The 26,282-nt window shown below is 39.6% G+C and overlaps 1 protein-coding gene across 2 annotated transcripts in view; it reads right to left on the bottom strand.

The window, feature by feature from the left end:
• The window catches only part of PID1 (phosphotyrosine interaction domain containing 1), a 256,620-nt gene that overhangs the window by 119,440 nt on the left and 110,898 nt on the right, over window positions 1–26,282 (bottom strand). For both annotated transcript variants that reach the window (XM_058299986.2, XM_058299985.2), the window contains one exon: window positions 15,173–15,319. In XM_058299986.2, coding sequence (XP_058155969.1) covers window positions 15,173–15,319 — 147 coding nt within the window. The remainder of the gene's footprint in view (window positions 1–15,172; window positions 15,320–26,282) is intronic.

The following is a 26,282-nucleotide window of genomic DNA, read 5'->3' as shown; positions in this document are numbered from 1 at the left end:
TAGTTAGCAGGAGGCCAAATTCCATTAGGATGGGTCCTAATCCAGTATGACTAATGTCCTTATAAAAAGAGGAAAATAGAGACAAACAGAGGGAGAAAACAGAATGTGACAGAGGAAGAGACTGAGTTATGTCACAAGCCAAAGAATACTATTTAATTCCCAGTACGCCACTGTCTAGAAACATCAAAGGAAGCATGGCCCTGCTGACATCTTGATTTCAGACTTCTTGCCTCCAGAGCAGTGAGACAGCAGATTTCTCTTGTTTTAATCCAGCCATTTGTTATGGCAGCCCTAGACACCAAGGGTGGGCAGGGTTCTAAGGAGAGAGAAGGGAATCATGTGAAATGCGGGATTCAGATTATTAGACTGTGAGCAATGCGGGCAGGGTCTGTGGAATTGTCTCCATTTCTCAGGATACACTCATTTTGTGTTGTTGATTCATTAATGCAATGAGACTTAAAAAAGTGGTCAGCAAATAAGGTAGGCAGATCTAAGATGGCTTCCTACAGCCCTGCCTCCTGGTCTTCGTGCCCGTGTGTAATTCTCTACTCTTGAGTGTGGGCTGGACCTTGTTGTTACTTGCTTCTGAGATGTCTCTTCCAAACTTTGGTTACAAACAGGCTCTTATTTCTGTCTTGCTCACCCTCTTGTCCTCGCATGCCCACTTGGTCTGATGGAAGGCAGCTACCATGTTATGAGCTGCCCTGTAGAGAAGCCCTTGTGGAAAAGCATTGAGGAGCCAGAAAGAACTGAGGCCCAGTAAAGAACTGAATCCTGCCAACAGACACTGAATCAGCTTAAAGTGGACCTTCCTCAATTGAGCTTTCAGAAAAGACCACAGCCCCCATCAACAGCTTAAGGGCAACTTCATGAGAGACCTTGAGGAAAAGGCACCCAGCTAAGCTGAATTCACTTTCCTGACCCACAGAAAATGTCAGAATATAAATGTTTGTTACTGTAGCCACTGAGTTTGGAATGGTTCTTTACCCAGCAAAAGATGACTAGTACAATCTAACTTTCTGACTACTTTTCTATTTTCTGAGAGTTCACTGGTTTATTGAAAAATATTCCTTCCTCTTGGGCTTAGTCATAATTAATGTCCTCCCCCCCCAAAAAATTTTTCTACATTTAAAAATAACTTCTGCCTCTTTATATGAATTAAGGATAAAGAACTGTTTACCCTCCATCTTAAAAAAAAAAATCTATTAAGGATCAGCGTTTTCTCTCTTTGATTTAAATCTATAGCTTATTATTTTGTCCCTGAGGGGCCTAAATTGACTAAGGAAACTATTATTGTTATTTGACTGCCTGAGAAAATTTAGGTACATACTCTCTCAAAATTATTAGCCCTATTTTAAATCTATGGAGAACCAGCAGTGATGGAGAGCATTAAGTAGTGGGTTAATACATCCTATGCCTACACTTATCAGATATCTCTATGGTGAACCTGTTTCTCTTGGAAAAAGGAACCATAAAATAAAGTCTATACAGCAGGAAAATTCAACTCCCTTAAGGCAAGTGGGTATTTCCTGCAAGGAGCAAGAAGCTCCTAAAAGTGATAAAATACAAAGGGAAGACAAGGAAAGGTTTAAGGTGTTGTTGCTGTTTACATTAAGAGCATTAATAAAGTTCATGATCTTTCTTAAATCAGAAAATCTTTGCATATGTCATCCATTTCAAGTAAAATAAATGACACAATGCAATGCCTCTTTCCAATTCATCGTAAATGGTTTGCTTCTCTGTTCAACGCATTCAAGAAGATACAAGGAAGAAAAGAGCAGACCAACGAGAAAGATTTCTGTCAAACACACTATACATATTTATATAGGTAAGTAGCTTAATTATGACATGTGTGGCAGTGAAAATAACTGAAGTCCCTGAGTCTAGAAAATAAAGCATCGCCACTTATCCTTTATCATTCTTTACTGTGAAGCATATTTAAGCTAATTTCTCATAGTAAATATGACATTTATCTTTTACCAGAGGACTAGCTTTTTTTTTTTTTTTAATTTTTTTATTTTTTATTGACTTTGTAATAATATTACATTAAAAATATATATGTGAGGTCCCATTCAACCCCACCCCCCCACCCCCCCTCTCCGCCCCCCCAACAACACTCGTTCCCATCATCATGACACATCCATTGGATTTGGTAAATACCAGTGAGATTTCAAATCAAGTACATTAAATCTCCTCTGATGTTTCCAAATAGATGTTAATAGTTTAAATACAATATTTTCTGAAACAGACAGTCTGAGCTCAATACACTGTAAAGTAAATCAATCTTCAGGTGCTGAAAGACTCAAAAAAATTAAGTAACAATGAGGAATAGGTGGTAGGCTGTTGTAAAATGCATCTGCCATAATTATGCAGGTAATTTGTGGCTCCCATAACCCAGGACTTAGAATTAGGCTTTCTATAAGTGAAGCACTTTGCTTGGCAAATTTATAAATATATGCACACCAAGGTCATTAAAAACTGCAGGAGATGACTCCCCATTGTTCTGTTCGAGAAACCAGAATAAAGCGTAGGAGAGACCTTGCCAGGGCACGAGTAAACCCACCAGCTGTTCTCTGCATAGAGCAGACAAAGCTTCAGGGCCATGCAGATACCTAAGAAGGACCAGACAAAAATCAAGGAGCATGGATTTCCCCGACACTGTGCCCTGCAGAAAGCGCGGGACTCTCAGCCAGTGGACATGAGAAACCACACTCCTAGAAAAAGGCCACCAAGGTACCAGAACCCTGGAGGGTAACTGACAGAAAATGGTCTGTCGCCTCCACGGTCAAATCAGGGCAGAAAGCAGCCCCTGCCCCCTCTCCAGGACCCCCAGAAGGTGAAAGGAAACTGGTGATGTTCACGTCAGTGGGCACAAAGGCTAGCTCAGCTGTGTACACACTGTGCTATCGAAAACCTCAGCCCTCGTCAAAATGTCAGCAACCTTTAATCCATACACAGCTTTTCTCCTCTATCAACCCATCACCAAAGCACGATGGCCATCCCTGCTCTTCAGGATGTTCCCCAGGAAGCTCTTGCAGAGCTCCAGGCACATCCTCTTGGTACTCACTAAACACTCCTTTGCCATGGAGTAGTCATTGTGCGATGACTGGAAAGGAAGCAGAAAACCCAGAGCAGTCCTGATGCTCTGCCTTCAATGCCCCTCTGTGTATAATGTGTAGAAGGAGTTCCTCCTCAGCAAAACAAGGATGCTCTCTGTTGCAGACATTTTTTCTTGTGCCCAAGCCACCATTTCCCACTTCCCCATCCTCAATATATCTGATTTCCCTTCAGGAAACTTGAGCATTTCTGTGCAAGCTAACACACGCCTGTTTCCACAACCATAGAAATGCCCCATGCTGAACTATCCCACAGTGCGTTCCACCCCGCCGGCCAAGCTGGTTTGGGTGGACAGGTGGGAAGGTAGTCTAACCAGAAGGTACTCCTGGGATTTTTCTGGATGCTAGATGGATAAGATATGGGATGAAAGGGTAAGAAAGTGAGTAGGAAGGGCCAAGAAAAGGAGCAGAGGAGGGAATGGGAAATGAGCAGAAAGGGGGAGGAGAGAAAAGGGAGGGAAGGAAAGAGAAAAAAGGAGGGGAAAAGCAAGAAAAAATGAGGAACGGGAAGAGAAAGAAATACAGTTTCCTTACACTAAGCATTCCCTTAAAATACATGTATTCTTGGTCTTGCTTTAATGTCTTTGTCGAGGCATGTCACCTATCTTTAGCAGGGACTACTTTCTTTACAATGATGGTGTGATTGTTAGTTAATGAGTCAAGTACTGAAGCCTAAAAATAAACCACTACAGATTAATGAGCCAGGTGAAGAATCAATATATCATGCAAACACATTGCAATTACATTGTATTCCTTTCATAGAATCTGAAACTTGGCATATTGCAGGAAGTGCCGATCTTGGTATCTTTCTCCTACACGAACAAGCGGTATGAATAAGGAAGACTCCTAAGTCTAAACACCCCACGACTAAAAAGTCTCTCTACTTCCTGCAAAGAAATCTTGATCTATAAATGTGGAGCTTGCCCTAGCTAATAAACCAGCTTGGCTATGACTAGCTGTTACCTGTCAAGAATTCTCAGCACCATGGTCAAAACCAGAGGAAATACATTTCATGTTGATTCATATTCACACCAATGATTATGAATTCTACCTCATCGTCCCCATGATACAATAAGAAGATTGTCCCAGGAGGATTGGCCCAGGAAGCTTGATGGTAAACCTACTTTTCCACACATTTGTTGAGTACTTCTCTTGACCTAGCAAGGCTTTGGCTTTCCCACCTAGCACAGGGGGATCCAGAAGAATTTGGTCAAGACCAGAACCCCTAACTGAGGCCCCTCCCTTTCTCCTTCTGAAACCACAGCAGACACCGGTGAAGGACATTGGCGTGCTTTTGCACAATACCCAGCGGAAGGCTCCTTAGCGACAGTATCCAGGGTTGTCACCTCCAGAGTGTGCTGCGTATACCCCAGAAGATACACAAGAGAATCTCTTGGGCTGGGGACAGAATATATTAGAATTTCTATTTATAGTTACTTTTTCTTCAAAACTAAGAAATACATTCAGCATTACTAACACTTACTATACAGACTGACACCAGCACCTTCAGCCGGCCATGTCAGAGGATCGGGTGGCACATCAAGGGCTGGGGTGGAGGGAGCCCCCCAGCGGGACCGGAGCTGAGGGGGTGCCTCATGCGCCTGACCACTTAGAGTGCTGCAGTTTCTACCTGTCCATTCCAATAGGTGTATGCATTGTGCAATCTGGTTTTGGCAAAAGCAAGCCATTTCTGCAAATAAAAGGCAGAGTTAAGAAAATAATTTTTTAAAAAAATGCACACCTAAGCAAACAACAAGAAAATGGCAGAGCTGACATTTCTTTCCTTTGGTATATAGTCTTTCTGTCTCATTCTGAGAAGAAAAAAACGTATGATCCAATCAGATCCAACAAGAAACCAGCTGAAACGAAAGAATTAATCATGCTATTTGAAATGTGGTTTTATATCCACTATTATTAAAGAACCTTGTCTAAACTAATGGTAATATAAAGCCATTAAAACAAGATATAAATATATAGATATGTGTAGATATATATACAATGTGGTTTATTTCAGCTTAATTCATCCTTCTAAAATTTTCATTTTATATTTGTTTCAACATATACATAATATATGTGTGATCGGTATACAGATTTAACTTATACATTAATAAATGTATAGTTTCAGGTAGATACGTGCTTATTTTGTTTGAAAGATTATATAAATAAATATATATATGGAGTCCCTAGTAAGGGATCTCAGTGACAATAAGCAAATAAAACTATTTTTGTTCTTTATACTAATAGGTCTCAAAAGCCACTTTGTTCGGTTTTCTTTTTCTCAGAATGGCTCTAGTATATATGGCAGAATGGAGTCTTCTCCCTCCCTACTCTTCCCTTTTCTGGGAGGTGACCCTCCCTAAGAAGGATACATGAAATCAATATTATATTGGCATACTAATTATGAATGCACCAGGTTTTTGCTGTTGAAAACTGTCATTTTTATCATCATCAAGATGAAGTTTTGTTTATCCTGTAGTATGTTTACCCTGCAGGCTCTGAAGCCCCCTTTCCCTACAGCCTCCCTCCCAACCCTAAACCAGATACTGCTGAAAGGCCTGGACCCTTGGAGGCTGGGGCTACAGGGAGGAGCAAGGAGTAAAAGACCTTAGTAGACCTTTGGAATGAGGATGGGGGTGAGAGACCAGAGGAGAAGAAACTTTCATACGTAACCAAGGTGGACTCTGAATGAACTAGGGAACTCTTTGATGAGAAAAGTAAATATCTGTTTTGTTCCATCCCACAAATAGACTAATAATAAAATGTTCTTGGTAGTAATGGACAGCACCTTTCCTGCCCACACCGCCAATAAATATTATAGGCATAGCTAGGTGGTGGCATATGAGACTTCTACACTGTTCATAAGTGACACAAGCACTAGTTTTAAAGAGAATACATGAACCAATCAACATGGGTGGATGGGTGGGTGGGGGAACTAATTTTAGTGTGCTCTTTAGCTCACAAGGTAACTTTCCTGGTTCCCAGGATGATAAACTTCATTTATCCCCATTTCTTCCTGATTATTTTATAATTTCTTGATTAGGCTTATGAAGATGCCTGGTGACTCATAAACGCCATCTGACTAATGTCTCATTTAGAGAAGTCATACACACTAGGCATTCTTGCCAAGAAATGAATATATAATTTTTCAGTGAAAACAAAGAAAAGAACATCCAGCACCCCAGGGAACACATCTGCACCTGCTGTCACAGTGGCTTTTGCATTCTACTTGCTGGGTAGTAGGGGGCTGAAATATCCATAGATGTAATAAGAAATAGTTATTCTATTATACTATACAATAATTCATATTAAAGAGAGCATTTCATGGCCCTGGTTTATTTACTGCCACTTTGACATCTATACCTTGTGTGCCACCATTTGTCCATGCAAAACATTTAAACCAAGTGGAACTATATTTGAATACCAATGGCAGTTTGTTTATACAGCACTGTTCCTGCAAAAAGTTCAAAGTAATTTATAAATGTCTTCTTAAAATCAAAAGTAAGTTAATTATCATCATTTCCATCTTAGATAAAGGTATCAAACCAAGAAAGTTCCAGTGGCAAAAAGATGACAATTTAGAGAGAATTTCTAGATGAGGATGGCAAATTTACTGTAAATATTTATCTCCTCCCCTTCCCCAAACCTACTAAATTGAACATAATGGAAATGTTTAAGTTATATATAGAAAGATAGATAGATAGATAGATAGATAGATAGATAGATAGATAGATAGATAGATAGATAGATAGATAGATAAAAGAACAAAATGAATGGGAGAAGAGAGAGTAGCCTGTCAGAGGTTTTGACAAATATTATGGTTTCCCTGGTTTGTGAAGGAGGGGTGACTAGAGAGCTAAAAATATTGCATTTATTTTTTTAATTGTTATTTGCTTTTTAAAATCTTTAAGAAGATTTTAAAATTGAAGGTGAAAAGTCACTTGCAAATAAAGTACAGGGATATATGAGATTGTATTCACAGTCTATATTGCCTAGTGTTTTCTATATATGTCTTATATTAGAGGTGTTTGTCCTAAAGAAATCAAATCTACAGCAGCAGCCTACCTACTAGTCTAAGACTTGCATAATTAGTTTGTTAAAATACATATAGAACACTGGAAAAATGACAATATAACCAAAAAAGAGTTGAGTAGAAAATATATATGTAAGCTTGGTAAAGTCTTTTCAAAGTTAACTTCTAATATTTAAGCATTATATGTTTATAAATCAGCTTTTAGTTTTGAAGTTCTCATAATCTTCTAATACTTTCAGAGAAGCTGTACAATCTCTGATGGAAATCACAGAGCATAACATTAATGATTTTTTACTGACTTAATTGGTTTTCTGTGCAGTGTTTCTGTAGTTTACCTCCTAAATGAGTTCTACCACCAAAGAATTATATTTTATCCACAGAATTCATCTAAGGAAACATGCAGAATAATTAACATATTCTCTAAATTAATGAACCCTAAATTCAGGTAATAACCAAACTAAATTGTCAGAAATAAACCAACAATTTGTTTCAAAGAAAAACTAAACAGAAAATCACAAGAAAAGTAATTCTCAAAAAAGTATTTCTCTCAGACACTCCCCATATCACTCTCAAAATTATCCTTAAAGCTTTACTGAAATGGGGAGAACCAACATTTCCTCACAGTCCCCATGGCTGGTTTTATAAACATGACTTCATACACCACTATGCTGGACCATAACAAACTACAAATTCTCCCTAATTTCTTTAAAAAGGCTGTGATTCTCTTTCAGAAATTTTGATAAAGAATTAAAGAAAATGGGCTCATCACAGTAATAAGATACTTCTTCTACAGATGTCTTCCTTGTTTTTGTATTTTCTTTCTAATAGATTTCTGAATTCCAATGACAGAATATTCTTAGGCCCAAGAAAAAAATTAATTTAACCTGAATAACTGATTAACCATGAGCACTATATTTATTTTTGCAAGGAAATTCTTGCTTTTCTAGAATCCTCATTTGCAACAAAACCATCTTTCATAGACTAAAAAAATGGTCATCAGAGATCCTAATTCCCAGAAACTGTAAATGTTACCTTAAAAGGAAAAAAAAAAAGGTCTTTGCAGATGTGATTACAACAAGATCTTGAGATGAGGAGATTATCCTGGATTATCTGATGGGCCCTAAATCCAATCACAAGCGTCATTATGGGGGGTGGGGGGAGGAGATTTGATAAAGGTAGAAGAGGAGAAGGCAATGTGACCACTGTGACCACGTAGGCGTAAGTTGGAGTTAGGCAGCAGTAAGTGAAGGAATGCCAGCTGCCACCAAAAGCTGGAAGCAACAAGGAGCAGATTCTCCTGGTAGCTTCTGGAAGGAATGTGGTCCTGGTGACACCTGGATTTCCAGAACTGTGAGAGAATATATTTACATTAGTTTAAGCTCCCCAGGTTTTGGTAATTCGTTACAGCAGCCTTTGGAAAGTGATACACCATCCTTGAGAAGGCCTTTGAACAAGTCTACAGTGCTGAAGGGCACTGGAAATTCATATCCTGGGATCACCTAAGAGCACACTTAGTCCAGCATGAGAAGGCAGCTGATGATAACACAGTGGGAACACAGGGTTCATTTCCTGCAAACATAAGTCACAAATGAGATGGAAAAATATCATTTTCCCTAGAGTTATGGATATTCTGATTTGGACAAAGAGAAGAAGTCAACTTCTCAGCCCTGAATTCTAGAGGGAGCTATTTTCCACAGTTCTCTGTTTAGAATAGGGCTTCTTACAGAGAAGTTTCCAGACAAACTTCTCATCTGAAGAGATTCTTTTTCTTCAGTAAAGAGTTTTTTAAAGTAATTACAAAAGTAACACTCATTATTGGAAATTTAGAAAATACAAATAAGTAACAATAAGAAAATTAAGTTACCCATAATCTTACAATCCAGAGATGACTGCTATTCATATTTTGTTTACATTTGTCCAGGCTTCTACTATGAATGGGTGTATATATTTATGTTATTTTGCAAAGAAATGCAGCAGGCAGAATGATAGTCTACACTCTCAACACTTTGTCAGCTGAAGTCAAGACAATTCCCAATACGTAAAAAGTTTTAGCTAACAAATAACAAAAGTAAGTTCGGGAAGGATGAAGAACATTGCTGAAGCCACCACAGCTGTCAATGGAGAGGTCAAACATTTGGCCAAATTCAGTCTTCATGGCCAAACAGTTTACATTAAAACCACAAAATAGCCGTCCTTGCTAGATGTCACAGCAGGAGCATGAGTTGTCTGTATCTCAATCCTATATATAAAGAGCAATCCTAAAAACTATCGAAGTGCTCCAGCTATCCCTGAAGTTACATCCATTTTCTCCCCTTGACTCTCCTGCAACTAGAACAGGATGGTTAGAAGAGTGAGCACCGTGAGGAGGATGGAGAAAGAGGAACAAGGCAGAGGAGGGTTAAAGTGCCTGGTGGGTAGGACTTGCAGACTGCCTGAAAAGCTTCATCCCCAGTGTTGCTCTTCTCTGTCCTCGCCAACAGAAAATCAACCACATCCTTCCTGAGAGCTAAGGGGTTACTACAGCCACCCTGAATGCAAAGAATTGCAAAGACAATCATGTAAAAAGTGTTATGATTTATGAGCAAGAACTCCTTCTTAGAAATGGGCTTGAGGGACTTTGCTCCCACAGATGAGGAGGTGGCAGCAGGTCCTACACGGAGGTGAAAACACTGCATGGCTGAGAAGCATCCAGGTTGAGCTGCTGACAGGCCTGGGGCAGGGAAGGCAGAGGCTACCATCCCTTCCCCTCCCAGGCCACAGAATGAAGACCCAGAGCAAACTCTCAGCATGGGCAGTGAGGGACCGGAGAGGGGGGAGAACGGAAAGAAACAGCGCGTGCTTCCTTGGACTCGAGCACCACCACACCAGAAGGTTGGCTGGAGACCATCACCCAAGACACAGCCTCGGGGCCACAGGCCCACCCAGCTTTACAAAGTGTGTAGAGGAAAGACAACCATGGAAGTCCAGAAAAAAGGCGGAGAAGTTCAGGTCCAAACAGAACCTTTCCTTCTTGGACTTTTTACCAGCGTCTCCCCTTCCCTGTCCTCCTCCAGGTTAATTTTACTTCTTCATCTTATCACAGTTCTGACACTCAGGAACAGGGCTGCCGATCTCAGGTTCCATCAAAGGTTTTAGATAAAAGAGATGAATTACAAAGTGTGCTGGGCTTCCAATTATGTATCAGTTTATTTGTTAGAGAGTTGCTGCTGTTTTGCTTTAAAATTCTAAGTACCATGAAGCTGGGGCTCGTTTCCGTGGAATGGGATTTGCACTTCATCTACATGGCCATATGGGAACTCACTGGGCAGTTTGTGTTTTGCTCTTGGTATTATTTTATGAGACATATATTTGCAAGGCATATATTCTCATGATAGGCTGTCTTTAATTTATTTAAGAAAAGCATATTTGAGAACCTAACTGGTAATCCAAGGTAAAGCTGTATGCTACTTTTAGCATACTCTCCCCATGCTTTGTGGTTTTGCAAGCAAAGACAAAACTCTGATCCAATTAAACAAGTTAAAATACTTGTCTTTTTGACAAGTATTTTTGAGTCTTTTTGAGACTTTTTGAGTCTTTTTGAGACTTTGGGTGCCTGAGGTACCATGAACCCTTCTGCTCCCAGCCCCAGCCCACTAGAGGTACAGAAACTGACATCTACAGAGGAGAAAAGCCTCACTCAAAGTCACACAACACAACTAGCCAACCAGTGTCAAGAGATGTCTGTGGATAGAAATCGAAACCACTCAGTGGAGGCGAGTTCTAGTGGCTGCAAGCCAAGGCTGTGGAGTCAGGCTGCGGAAGTTGACATTCAGACTTTGCCAATTACGTGCCGGGTACCCTGGGGCAAGCTAACGAACCCCGCCCCGCCTTGACTAGCTCATCTGCAAGATGCGGCTATAGATGGTAACGGTAATGGCACCCTGGGGTTGTGCCATCGAATGAGGATTAAATGGTCTACACCATGCCAAGTGCACGGACTGGTGCATAATGTGCTTCGGCAACATCAACTCCTCATTATCATCACTATTACTGTATTAGAATTTTATGGCTCTGCTTTATTATTTTCGGCATATTATCATCACTATTTCATGAAGGCTTTGGAGACGGTGGGTGAGGAGGACTGGAAGTGAGACAAGCCAGAAGAGGACAGCGCTCCCTGACAGAGAAGATGGCCAGCTCAAGCAGCATCTGTGAGGCACGTGCCGGATGCAGTAATGACAGTGCACAGCTCCTCCTTAGACATCAGCTTCCTGGTCAGCGGAGGCAAACGGATGCTGACCATATAGGTGCCAGCACCCAAATATCATTTCCACCGCTTGCCCACCTCCCAAGGTGCATATCAGTTTATGTGGCTTGCATTGCATTTTTAAAAAATTTCTTTTGTCTTTTTTGTTTTTTTAATGTTACATTCAAAAAATATGAGGTCCCCATATATCCCTCAGCCCTCTCATCCCACTACTCCCCCCATAACAACAACCTCCATCATCATGAGACATTCATTGCACTTGGTGAATACATCTCTAAGCACCGCTGCACCTCACGGTCAATGGTCCACACCATAGCCCACACTCTCCCACAGTCCACCCAGTGGGCCATGGGAGGACATACAATGTCCAGTAACTGTCCCTGCAGCACCACCCAGGACAACTCCAACACCTCTTATCACACACCACTCTGTGGTTCAGGCTCTCGAGCTCCAAGTATTGTCCATGCACCCCTCCTACCTAAATTATGTGGTCGATTTTATAGCGCAGACTCCTATTCCCCACCTTCAAGCTGGGTGCCTCAATCAAAATCTTGGAAAGAAGGCCCAGGAAGCTGTCTGCCAGGGGATTCCAATACAGCCTCCAGTTTCAGAAGCACTTGTGATTTACTCCTTTGGGCACTTGTCTTATTTCCTCTATCTGGCTATAGAGCGCATTACCCACAATATATAGTTTGACTCCTTTCTAGCACAATTGCAGGTGCACAGTAGGATTTCAATGACTATCAATGAATTAAATGTTTGCTAACAAGCATAAGCTCCCTTGGATTCCATAAGCTCCCTTGGATGCCAGCTAGGAGAAGACAGGAAGGATTTCCTTGGCAGCAACAAGCCAGCTTTGCTGCTCCAAAGTCGGACACGGCACCTGATGCTTGAAACGACACCAACTACAGTATGGGTCGGAGCGTCCTAATGGTATGCAGTGGGTTGTACAGTTAAATAACTCCGCTCCAGAATAAAGTGGCAGCCACAGAGGAGAACACACAAAGACGGGGCTGGGCGCTGCATGAATAGCCTGGCAGCACAATCCTGTCCGGACCCACAGAGAATACAGATCAGGGGAGAAATGGGAATGTGAGAGGAGCAGGGACCTCAGCAGTGCAAATCACATCCCATTTTCCACTCTCCCCTCCCTTTGCTTCCTCCTGCCTCTCTCCCTCCACAAACCCAAAGTTATGCAAGCACAAGTTGAGAGCTGTTAGGAAGAAAGACCCAGTACTGTGTGAGGTTGGAGGGTCCCGGACCCAGGCCCTGCAGCTGGGACTGGGCTACATTGTGCTCATTATTCCTGGCAGGCGGGAGTCCCAGAGAGAGTTCCCTCTGCAGCTGGCATTTTGTGTGCTAAGTTACCCGCAAGAACCAGAGAGGAAACACTGGACTTTGTTCCTACTGATGATCGGAAAGAACTGGGGGAGGTCTGGGGATGTTATACAGAAATTAACTTTTTTTTTGGCTTGCTTTTCAACAAAAGAATCTTCACACACAAATGTGGCATTGTTGTAGAGAAATAAAGAATGCACTTCCAGTACATTTACAGTTGAAGTTTAAATGTACAAAGTTTATAGCATACAATTTGGAAAATTGCACATTGGAGGTTTCTTTCTTCAGATAGAATCATAAAGTACCTCAAGCAGGAGTCCCCAACTGCTGGATTCTGATTATCTATGCCTGGGATCTCCTCTTCGAGATTTTTACGGGGGGAGAGCTCATAATTTTTTTTATAGTGCAGTGGAATGTGTTTTTCACCTTGAATGCAGAACGTCTTCCCTGTGTCCAGCTGAAATCATTGCCTTGCTAGCAAACATATTGAAGCCAGTGCAATCCTCACCCGGTTTGACATGCTTTCCTCAAGCCTTCCCATTTTTAAAAACTCTTTTAGAAGTGAAATAAAGAAAAGAGGACCTAAGACAGTACAGAGAAAAAAAAATTGACCTGTGAATCTTGACTCCTACACTCCTTTTCAGAAAAATGATGGCTTTTAGTCCCCTAGCAAACACTACCAAAAATGTGTGTGTGCTTACCATACTAACAGTACACTATATATATGATAGGCTAATACTTTAGACACACGCAAACACATGCATACATATTTCTTTCATATCTGTATTAGATTGTTAGGTCTTTTAATTTTTAACTGCATTTTCATTCTTTACCATTTTAAACATACTCTGAAGACTTCATCTTACACTTGGCCCTGCTGAATCTCATCTTGCTTTTTAGAGACCATCTTCACCAATACGAAAAGAATTCAAACAGACTTTAGTAAACCTTCTAAAGACCAAATTGATAACCCAATTTGGTTTCGTGTCCCTTTCAAATTCAATACGTATTTTTATAACTCCTTTATGTCTTCAATTAATATAATTGCATCAAGCCACTGGCAACTGCTCCTTGGAAGCTGGAAATTCACCTTAGCAGAGTTGCCTTTGAAATTGTTTTTTAAACATGGAGTCATACAGCTCGCTTGCCTAAATCCCTCATATGGTTCCCCCTCATCACTGGAACAAAACAAGACTTCCCATACCCTGACCCCTGCCTGACACCCCCCCCCCAACTGACCACAAACTTTCTCAATGTCCCAGTTATACTGACCTACTCTTTTCCATTACAGAAGGCACCGAGACTGTTTCCACCTCAGGGAATTAGTAATCCTTATTCCTTTTGCCAGAAAAAGTCTTCCAAAAATTCTTCACAGACTGCTTTCTCACCTGTCAATGCCTATTTTCTTGTATTCTCTGCTACCCCCTTCCCAAAAAAGCAGTTAAACTGCATAAAGGGGCTGGTTGCTCTCACTCCGTGCCCCCATTGCCAGGCAGACAGTGAGTGCTCTGTAATTATTTGCAGAGTGAATGATGCATGGGAGGTTGTGTGCCTCACATGGCATTGGCGCCATATCGCCCAAGATTTATGAAGGCTCCAAGCTAATCATAGCTATGAGGGAACCGAGAAAGGGTACAGTACACTGTGAGGAGAGACCCAGGGAGCTTTGCTCCCTAACCTCGACAGCAAAAATGAAAAGAGGGTGTCCACAAGGTTAAAAATGAAACCCTCGGAGTAACACGTATTTTCCTGCCCTTTGCTTAATTTTCAAGACTCAAAATAAATTTCTGAAGAAAATTATCCATAAAACAAATCTTCTTTGTTACCTCTCAAGAGATTTACCATTTTCACCAACTCAAGAAAAAAGAAGATCATGTGAGAAAGAACCCAAAACCTTATAGAAGTATACATTTCATTTCTACTTTTGTTTCCATGCTGGCATTAAAGGTTAGGTTAAAGAAAAATGCTTTTTATATGGACTCCGAGATGTGAATATTAGGGTAAATTCTGAGAGCTGAAGCAGAGAAAAAATGTGAAATTGCTCCCAACACAGTCAGAGAAGACAACTGTTAAGAAACTTGTGGGTTTGGTTTTTTCCCCATTATTTCAGACATGTTTTACTCAGGTTGCAAATACAAAAGGAAAAATTATCCTTGAGGACAGAACTTCTCTTGTGAAGCTCAAAGGTTCACAGGTCTAGAGACAAATGGAGAGAAGACTATTTTATTCACAGCTACTAACATCTATTCTCTAACACATGCCAAAAAAGGATAGCCAATACAGCATCATTAAGAAGAAAAAACAAAGCATGATAGGAAATCATATCACCGTCGTTCGATGAGCTTAATTTTTAATTGTTTCATATGTTCATTCTTAAAATAAATGTGCCCACTGGGAAACAGGTGTCTTAAGGCCACACAGACTTTGGCTTGTCCCACTTACCTTGCAGCCACTATGAGTCCGCGTCTTCATCAGCGGCGTGGTGGTACACAGCTCGATGGCCTCTGGCTCATGGAAGATGACCGCTGGGAGAGGTTCCTTTTTCAGTGTTAGGACATTCAATTTAGACTTCAGCATGGTCTGAAAGTGCTGAAAAAAAGAAGAAGAAAGCAAAGATAGTTAAATTGTTTGGACTTGGACATGGTACAATTGTATGTCAAACCCAGTAGCACAATCTTTGCTTTATTAACTCAGTTTTACTAAGGGAGGCCAGGAGATGTTTCATAAGATAACGACTGCCAAGATGCTCTTAACTAAAGTGAACCTGCAGGAGATAGCCAAATGCTAGTTCTTTAATGGTACTGTCCCCACTCTTCAAATAAGGGACTCCACATTTTCATTGCACTGAGTCCTGTCCTGCACACTCATCTACCCATTGCTTCCATCTGCTGTGTTATTACTCTTGTCACTTACCATTACCTGGGATATTATATGGTGATTTTGTTGATTTTTATCATCTGTCTGCTTCCAACAGAATGTAATCACCATAGGGGAAGAAAGTCTATTTTATTCCCTGAGGTATTCCAAGAGCCTAAAACAGTTCCCATATCATAGGTGACCAACAACTATTAGTGGAAGGCAATGAAATAAAATTAAAATGCACAATGCAAATATAAAATCTTTAAACCAGAGTTAATCAACTATTTCCTTGCTTAAACCTTCATTCTGCTCAAGCTTTTTGGACCTCTGTTGTTTGTGAAGCAAACCCTGGGCCGAAAGAAGTACATGATAGCAAACGTATAGGAGCATATTCACTTAAATATAAATCGCCAAAAAGAGATCTTTAAAAAGTCCATGTAACTGTTACAAAAGCAGTAGAAGTTTTGGAATTTGTAGCAGGACAAACCCTTTATTTTACAAGCCTACATTCTATTTCACCAGCTGGCCACCACAATGGTCTTTTTAGTCTCTAGTTGTTCAATCAAACACTCTAGGGCTTGTTTTGAAGGTATTTTGTAGATATGGTGGAAGTCTATAATCCATTTACTTGAAGAAAGGAAGATGATACTAGATAATTGAGGTGAGCCTGAGAGTAGAACTGAGGCTTCTCTTACAAAGAAATTGTGGATGTCAACTTCAGCCTGTGCCAAGAGATCCCGTCTGCCCTATCTGATGCCCTATGGATTTCAGACTTGCCCAGCTGGCCCCCACAATCACATAAACCAATTACTTGAATCAATCTCTTAATACATATTTCCTGCTAGTTCTTTCTCTGGTTGAACCCTCACTGACTGTTATGATACAGGTCGCCAGCTCTCATACTTTTTAAGTAGGAAGGAGACCTGCCCTTACATTTATTTCCCCAAAGTATTGCTTTGTGTTTAAAGAGCAAAATGTGAGAGCCAAATCTTCATATTAGTCTGGATGTTTCTCTCTTTGCTCCTAATTGACTTCAGGATGGATCTGGGATTTCCAAGGGGTGGGTATGGTCTGGGAGGAGCAACTTGGGTCACTGGAGAGTAAGAACTGACGTTGATGTGCCAATGTGGGAAACTGGGGCCAAGCTATAGAGCAGAAGTGGGGAGAGGATCAGAAGTTGAGGTACAAAGCAAGTTGGGACACTCTTCCTGCCTACCATTGCCCAGGCTCTACAAGAGGTCACAAAACGGAAAATCAGCTCAGCCAGGCCTTTGTCAGACAGTAAGTTCCTGATCGAGGGTGAGACAACCACATCACCTGGATGTTCTGAGATGGCTCCACTTTAGCCATCTGTCCCATGGTCTCCATTGTCATTGTCGGCGGACCAAATGTCCTAGCTATTGACTCAGTAGCTAAACACACAGAGCGACTACAGTTGCCAGCTGGTACGCATACCTCCTCTTTGATTACTTGTCCGGGAAGCCAAGTAAAAGAAATAAACAAAAAGACAACCGGGAAAAATACGGAGTTGGGGATAGGAAGACAGAGTTCAAATTCCAACTTCGATGCCACATTTGGTGAAACCCATGCTGCTTAACTCTTCAGAGCCTCGGCTTCTCCAGGCAGGAGGACACATGCATTCCTTTTCTGATTACTTCCACACACATTTACCAAACTTTTCTGTCCAGTCAGACACTATAATAGACGCAGCTGGAACAGAAATAACAGGAGTCTCCACCTGAAGCAATTTCTAACATTCGGTGAAGACTAAGTCAAATGACAACTCCACATCTATGTGAAAAGCTGTTCAGAAGAGCCAAGAGACTAAAGCAATATTTAAAAGTGAAATAAAGGAAAATGATTCCCTTGAAAAAAAACAAAAACTGCTTTTTGCCCACTGTGAAAGGATGACAGTAAAGAGGGAAATAATATGTGGATTATTTGATTAATTATCAAGTCTAAAATAACACACATCTTTTTGTGGCAAATTACCATTTTGCGTAACCCTGTGATGCTCTTGTAAATCTTCAATGGGACAGCTATGGCTGTTTCTCATAATAGCAGCTTTTTGTCTCCTTCCTTTGAGAAGCTCCTCCCCTACTCTATGTGGCCTTTGGAACAAGGTTGTCAGTCACAATTTCCCACTGGCTGCGGTTGGGAAAGAACACATGACACAGGCTGAACATCAAAGTGCCTCATTTCCCTGACCAAAGGAATTGATTCAGAGGAAATTAGTTCCAAAAACAGGTTCCAGATTGACGAAACAGATTGTTCTGGGAGCCAAGATGTGAGGTTACTAGGCTGGGGTAAGGTGAGTCCAGACCTGCTGCCCACCTTCACGGCTGTGAAGGCTAGGCTGAGAACAGTCCTCCAGAAGACAACAAAACTGAGAGATGGAGAGACACAGACTGGACACCGCGGAGCCCCTGGATCCAGCTGAATCAGATCCACCCACGGACTTACCAAGAACATGAACCAATAAATTCCCTAGGAAGCTGAAGCAAGTTGGAGTTAGGGTAGGCTACTTGCAACTATAAGAGTCCCAGGCGTGCAAATGAAAATACATGTATGAAAATAAAATGGAGCCATGAACGAAAATTTTCAAAGGACTTTGTAAATTTGAACTTGCGGAAACACAGGCTAATGTTATGTTTGAAAATGATAAGGGATGCTGCACTTATGTATTTGAACAGGCTGAGCCCTAATGATCAAGTACCAAATAAAGTGGGGATTATCATTTCAGGTTATCCATGTCTGAGATTAAGCCCCTAGAAGTGACTGCCAAAATGAAATGAATTCCAGATCTCATGAGATAGCGAAACAATTTACCTACAATTATACCCAATAGGGGCAACAAATGATCTTGCCAAGGTAACAAAGACCCAAGCATTGTACCCAGCTCTATCAGAACTACATGGTCTCATACTTCCTGGTCTTCAGTGTTCTCATCTGTCAGCTTTAAAATGCTATGTTATGCTACATGAAATACAATATCACTTGTACTTTGTATGAACAAACAAGGGCAATAAAGACAATGCAACTTCAAATAACACAACCCAATAGCACTAAAAAAAGGTAACCAAAAAGGAATCTGACAGAGGAGCTTGGAAAAAAACAAACTGCTGCTTCCAAATGAAAGATGCATGGAATTCTGTAAAGAAAATGTGCTATTCATGCTTAACGAAAGGAAGTGAATGGTATTATAGAAAATTAGGGCACTGCCCTGGACAAATTAAACAAAGCTCAGCTTTCTGCATTTGGTGCTTTATGCATGATCTCAAAATAGAGCCTCTAAATCAAGCCCCATTATGCGAATGGGGTAATCGCCCTGCCCTGTATAATTTTACAGTTGGCGCTTCCTACTCCTATTCAGACATTAATCTCTGCCAGTTTAGCAGGCAGGGATTTACATATTTTACCAATTCAAATCGGGTATATCTCACCTTTGTATTGATTCTGTATCCAAAATATAAAGCATCTTTGGAAGACAAGTCCTGCTTTCCCTTTTTCTAAAAGAGCTGAAACACTATCCTCACTCAAATTAGAGGGAAGGCATTAAGATTTTTTTAACAAATCAATTTTATTGATACTTAATAAAATAAATCAGTCCAAAGGGTACAGTTAATGGCATTCAGTACTATGACATGGTTATGTGTTCATCACTCCAATCACTCCGAGGGCATCTTCATTATTCTGGCAGCAATTACAATACAAAAAGACATAAACCAACCAACCAACCAAACTCACCACATCTCAATCTCTCTATGCTTCCCCTGTCATACATAACTGCTCTTCTGTTTCCTTCTCTCTATTTTATTTGTATTTATAGCTTGTAAAAAGACTTATATATGCAATATCACCCATTATTATATCTTCCACTAGGTTTCACTATGCTATACAGTCCCAAGTTACATTTTTTAGCTTTCCTTCTAGTAATATAACTGTTCTTAAGCTTTCCCATTCAACCACTGTCATACCCATATAATAGCTCTGCTAGTCACAAACAGCATGATGCTCTCTCAACATTTTCATTCATTTCCAAAGATTTACAAACCTTTTAACCAATTCTGCACAGATTAACCATCAGCTTTCTATTCTCTAGCCTCATTGTATTTTCTGTTGACCTACATTCTAAGTATTAATTCCATGAGTTTGCATATTTAGTTCATAACAGCACAGTCATACAGTATTTGTCCCTTTTGTGTCTGGTTTGCTTCACTCAACATAACCAGGTTTATCCAGGTTGTCATGTGCTTCCCAACTTCATTTCTTCTTACAGTTGCATAATATTCCATTGTGTGTATACACCACAATTTGTTTATCCATTCATCAGTTGATGAACACCTGGGTTGTTTCCATCTTTTGACAATCATGAATAATGCCACTATGAACATCGTTGTGCAAATATCTGTTCATGTTACTGCTCTCAGTTATTCCGAGTATGTAAACAGTAATGTTATTTCTGGGTCACATGGCAAGTCTATATTCAACTTCCTTAGGAACTACCAAACAGTCCTCCACAGTGGTTGTACCTTTCTACATTCCCACCAGTAGTGAATAAGCATTCCTATCTCTCCACATCCACTCCAACATTTACAGTTTTCTGACTGTTTAATAGTGGCCAGTCTAAGAGGCATGAAATGATACCTCATTAGAGCTTTGATTTGCATTGCCCTAATCGCTAGTGATGTTGAACATTTTTTCATGTGTTTCTTCACCATTTGTGTTTCTTATTTGGACAGTTGTCTTTTCAAGTCTTTTGTCCATTTTTTAATTGAATAGTTTGTCTTTTTATTGTTGAGTTATATGATCTCCTGACAAATTATGGCTATCAAGCCCTTATCAGATATGTAATTGCTAAATATTTTCTCCCATTGAGTAGGCTGCCTTTTCACCTTTTGGACAAAGTCCTTTGCAGTGCAAAACTGTTGAATTTTGAGGAGGTCCCATGTATCTATTTTTTTCTTTCATTGCTTGTGCTTTGGGTGTAAGGTTTAAAAAAACACTGCCTATCACAAGATCATGAAGATGTTTTCCTACATTTTCTTCTTGGAGTTTTATGGTTGTTGTTTTATATTTAGGCCTTGATCCATTTTTAATTAATTTTTGTACAAGGTGTGAGATAGGGGTCTTCATTCTTTTGGATATGGATCTCCAGTTCTCCCAGCACCAATTGTTGAATAGATTGTTCTAGTCCAGCTGGGTGGGCTTAACAGCCTTCTCAAAAATCACTTGGTGGTAGATGTGAGGGTCAATTTCTGCATTCTTGATTTGGTTCCATTGGTCAGTCTGCCTGTCTTTATACCAGTACCATGCTGTTTTTACCACTATAGCTAAGTGCTTTAAAGTCAAGAAGTCAGAGTCCTCCAATTTTGTTCTTTTTAAAGACATTTTTGGCTATTTGGGGCCCTTTACCCTTACAAATAAATTGGATTATTACTTTTTGATTTCTGCAAAAAAGGCTGTTAGCATTTTTATTGAGATTACATTGCCTCTGTAAATCAATTTGGGTAGAATTGACATCTTAACTATATTTAGTCTTCCAACCCATGAACACGGAATATCCTTCCATTTATTTGTCTTGTTCGGTTTCTTTTAACAATATTTTATAGTTTCATGAATACAGGTCCTTTATGTCCTTGGTTAAGTTTATTCCTAAATATTTTATTGTTTTAGTTGCTATTAAAAATGGAATTTGGGGGGAAATAGACATGGCTCAACTGATAGAGCATCTGCCTACCATATGGGAGGTCCAGGGTTTAAACCCAGGGCTTCCTGGCCCGTGTGGTGAGCTGGCCCACGCGCAGTGCTGCCATGCACAAGGAGTGCCTTTCCACGCAGGAGCGTCCCCTGTGTGGGGGAGCCCTACGCACAAGGAGTGCGCCCGCATTGAGCCACCCCACACAAAAAAGTGCAGCCCGCCGAGGAATGGCACCACATGGACAGCTGACATGGCAAGATGACACAACAAAAAGAGACACAGATTCCCAGTGCCACCGAGAATACAAGTGGACACAGAAGAACACACAATGAATGGACACAGAGAGCAGACAATGGGGGAGGGGGGAGAAAGGGGAGAGAAATAAAATAAATCTTAAAAAAAAAAAAAGGAACTTTTTCCTGATTTCCTCTGGACAGTGCACATCAGTATAGAAACCCTATTGATTTTTGTGTATTAATCTTGTATTCTGCTACTTTGCTGAACTCATCTATTAATTCTAATGGATTTGTTACGGATTTTTCAGGATTTTCTAGATATAGGATCATATTATCAGTGAATAGTGAAAGTTTTACTTCTTCCTTTCCTATTTGGGTGCCTTTTATTTATTTGTCTATTCTAAATGCTCCAGCTAGAACTCCAGCACAATATTGAACAGTAATGGTGACAGTGGACTTCCTTGTTATGTTCCTGATCTCAGTGGGAAAGCTTGCAGTCTTTCACCATTGACAACAACGCTAGCTGTAGATTTTTCATATATGCACTTTACCATATTGAAAAAGTTTCCTTTTGCAGTGTTTTTATCAGGAAAGGATACTGTATTTTGTCAAATGCCTTTTCTGCATCAATAGAGAGGATCACATGATTTTTCTTCTTCAATTTATCAGTGTGGTTTATTAATCTAATTGATTTTCTTGTGTTGAACCACCCTTGCATACCTGGGATAAAACCCACTTGATCGTGGTGTATAATTCTTTTAATGTGCTTTTGCATTCAGTTTGCAAGTATTTTGTTGAGGTTTTTTGCATCTCTATTTATTCAGGATATTGGTCTATAATTTTTTTCACAGTATCTTTATCTGGTTTTGGTATTATGGTGACTTTGACTTCATAGAATGAGTTTGGCAGTGTTCTTTCCTGTTTAATTTTTTGGAACAGCTTGAGCAAGATTATTATTATTAATAGATCATCTTTGAATGATTGGTGGAATTCACCTGTAAAGCCATCTGATCCCAGGCTTTTCATCTTTGGGAGGTTTTTGATGACCTTTTCAATCTCTTCACTTGTGATTGATTTGCTGAGGTCTACTATATCTTCTAGGGTCAGTGTAGCTGATTCGTGAGTTTCTAGGAATTTGTCTATTTCATCTATACTGTCTAGATTTTTGGCATACAGTAGCTCATAATATCCTCTTATGATCTCTCTACTTTCTGTGAGGTCAGTGGTAATGTCCCTCCTTTCATTTCTGATTTTATTTATTTGCATCTTTTCTCTTTTTATCTTTGCCAGTCTAGCTAAGGGTTTGTCAGTTTTGTTGATCTTCTCAAAGAATCAGCTTTTGGTTTTGTTGATTCTCTCTACTGTTTTTCATTTTGATTCCATTACTTCGGCTCTGATCTTTACTATTTCTTTCCTTCAGCTTGGTTTGGGATTAGTTTGCTGTTTTTATTCTTACTTCTAGGTGTGCAGTTAGATCTTCTACTTTAGCTCTTTTTTTTTCAATATAAGGATTGAGGGCTATAAATTTCCCTGTAGTACTGGCTTTGTGGTATCCCATAGGTTTTGAGATGTTGTATTCTCATTTTCATTCATCTCAAGATATTTGCTGAATTCTCTTGCAATTTCTTCTTTGACTCCACTGATTGTTTGAATGTGTTGTTTAATCGCCATATATTTGTGAATTTTCCCTTTTTCTGTCCATTTTTTATTTCCAGCTTCATTTCATTATGATCACAGAAAGTGTTTTATACAATTTCAGTCTTTTAAAATTTATTCAGACTCCTCTTGTGACCCAACCTATGGTCGATCCTGGAGAAGGATCCATGAGCAATTGAAAAGAGTGTATATCCTGCTGTTCTGGAGTACAATGCTCAATGTCTGTTAGGTCTAGTTCATTTATCATATTATTCAAGCTCTCTGTTTCTTTATTTATCTTCTGTCTAGATGTTCTATCCAATACTGAGAGTAGTGTATTGAAGTCTCCAACTGGTATTGCAGAGACATCTATTTCTCCCTTCAGCTTTGCCAGTGTGTGCCTCATGTATTTTGGGACACTCATATTAAGTGTATTAGTATTTAGTATAGTTATTTCTTCCTGGTGAATTGCCCCTTTTATTAATATATAATGACCTTCTTCATCCCTTATAACAAGTTCACACTTAAAATCTATTTTGTTCTGATATTAGTATCAATACTCCAGTTCTTTTTTGATTACTATTTGCATGGAATATCTTTTCCCAACCTTTCACTTTTAGCCTGTTGTGTCCTTATGTCTGAGTTGAGTCTCTTGTAAACAACATACAAATTGCTCATAGATTTTTTCTATGCTATCAATCTATGAATTTTGAGTGAGGGGTTCAAGCCATTAATATTCAGTGTTATGACTGTAAAGGCATTACTTCATCCATTTTGACCTTTGGCTTTCTGTTGTGATATTGTACTGCAGGCTATCTTTTTATTCTTTAATTTACCCTTTCTAATAATCTTCATTGCTATACTCTTCTCAAGTCTTTTGCCCTTGTTTATTCCTTTCTGGCTGCAGCACTCCCTTTAGTATCTTTTGTAAATCTTGTCTTTTTAAAACGTATTCTATCAGTTTTTGAAGACTTTGAACTCACCCTCGTTTTTGAAGAACAATTCTGATGGATACAGAACTCTTGGCTGGCAGTTTTTCTCTTTCAGTACCTTAAATACATCCTTCCACTTTTTTCTTTCTTTCATGGTTTCTGATGAGAGGTCAGCACTTATTCTTATCATGGTTGCCTTGTATGTGATGCTTTGCTTTTCTCTTGCTGCTTTTAGAATCCTCTCTGTATCACTGATACTAATCATTCTGAATAATAGGTGTCTTGGGTAATTCTATTCAGATTTATTCTGCTTGAAGTGGGTTGTCCTTGGATATTGATATTTATGTCTTTCATAAGGGTCGTTATTTTCCCAAATACTTTCTGCCCTTTTCCATTCTCTTTTCCTTCTGGGACACCAATAATGTGTATGTTTTGTGTTTTGCACTGTCATTCAATTCCCTGAGACCCTGTTCCATTTTTTTTCCATTCTCTTTGCTTTCTGTTCTCCTGTATATTCCAGTTTAGATGTTCTGTCTTTCAAATCACTAATTCTGTCTTTGAGCATTTCAAATCTGCTTTTATGTGCCTCTAATGTATTTTTAATCTCATCTTCCATGTCTTTCATTCCCTTAAGGTCTGTTACTTTTTGTTGTAGGCTTTCAAATTATTTTTTATGGACACCCAGTGTCTTCTCAATATCCTTTATCTTTTAGTCATATTTTCTTTCAATTCTTTAAATTGACTTAGAAGAGCTGTGCGATTATCAATGACTATCTTAAATCCTGTGTCTCTTCTGGATAGTTGGTTTATTCCTTTAGCTGGGCCATCTCTTCCTAGTTTTCTAGCATGGCTTGTAATTATTTGGTGATGTCTAGGCATCAGAATATATTGGTGAATTTACTCTGATGGCCAGTTTTTCTCTCTTGCCTACTGTTTTTTTTCCCACAGCTCTTCTTTGATATTTGGTTCAGCTTATTGCAAGTCTTTAAAGTTGCTCAGCTTAAGTTATTAAAATTGTACCAAGAACTCAGTAATGGGGCACAGTTTTTCTCCCAGAGATTAGAGTACAGGGAGTACCCAGAACAGCTTTTGTCCATGCAATTTCCAAACCAGCCAGCAGATGGCACATGTCAGCTCACCTTTCCATGAAGATGGATCTCCATTTTCCTGTGTTTTGTTTGGTCTGGTCAGAGTCAAGGTTCAAAGTGGGCTCTGTGGGCTGAATTCATGAAGAGAAGTCCCCCAACTCCCCTCCCTTTTCCTTGTAACAGCTGACAGGGAATAAGATGTCTGTTCTTGTCCCAGTCAGCTGCAGTGAGCCAGGGGTTTTACCCCAGCTTAATATCTTGGGGTTAAGGGAGTGGAGCCCTTCCTGGCCACATTTGTTGTTCAATTCTTTGTCTCTCTGTCCCTCACACTCCTGGCAGTTGTGGAGCACTGCCCTGGTCTACTGACCCCCAAAGCAGGTCCCTCAGCCAGCTTTTGGCTTTTTCTCCATTGTCTTTGTGAGACAGTTGAGCCCTGCCTGTCTAATATGCTACCATCTCCCCACAATTTAGGCATTAAGATTTTAATCCTTGGTCCATCCTTGCATTTTGAAAGCTGACAACAATGGTCAGTTTTAACTTGTAAATTAACAATTCACTAATGCCCTAATCAAGCTTCAAAGATATTCCAAATGTTTATCTCGAGAGAAACACAAAGAACAAGTAGGCAAATCAGATTAATGGTAAAATTCAGAGTGCCAACAAATGTTAACGTGTACAGATGTGCAAAAATCAGTATGGCTTTGACATGCTATTCATAATCACAGTTCATTTCACTGCTTTGGATACTTACATGTAAGATTCATTGGAACTCCCTTGTGATTTCTTTATATTTTCTACTACTTATTTTGAATGAGACATATTCCAGGCCCAAAATAAGAAAACAAACAATTATGACACTCTTTTGTGACCTTTAATAAGATAGTCTATCATTTTAATATGTATACTTAGATTTCTGCTTTTAAATATTTATTCTTACATATTCACAAAAGTCAACATAATATAATAGCAATAAAAATGTTTTTCTATTAAAGACAGCAAATAATTGGTTATATGAGTAAGAGTAATTACATGAATTAATAAAAAATATTACCTAATTAAATTCAGCTTTCATTTGAACATTTTTAATGTAAGAGATTTGGT

Source organism: Dasypus novemcinctus, chromosome 7 (genome assembly GCF_030445035.2).
Source record: "Dasypus novemcinctus isolate mDasNov1 chromosome 7, mDasNov1.1.hap2, whole genome shotgun sequence".
Taxonomy (NCBI): domain Eukaryota; kingdom Metazoa; phylum Chordata; class Mammalia; order Cingulata; family Dasypodidae; genus Dasypus; species Dasypus novemcinctus.
The sequence above is the reverse complement of the archived record's forward strand: the minus strand, read 5'-3'. Positions and strand labels throughout refer to the sequence as shown.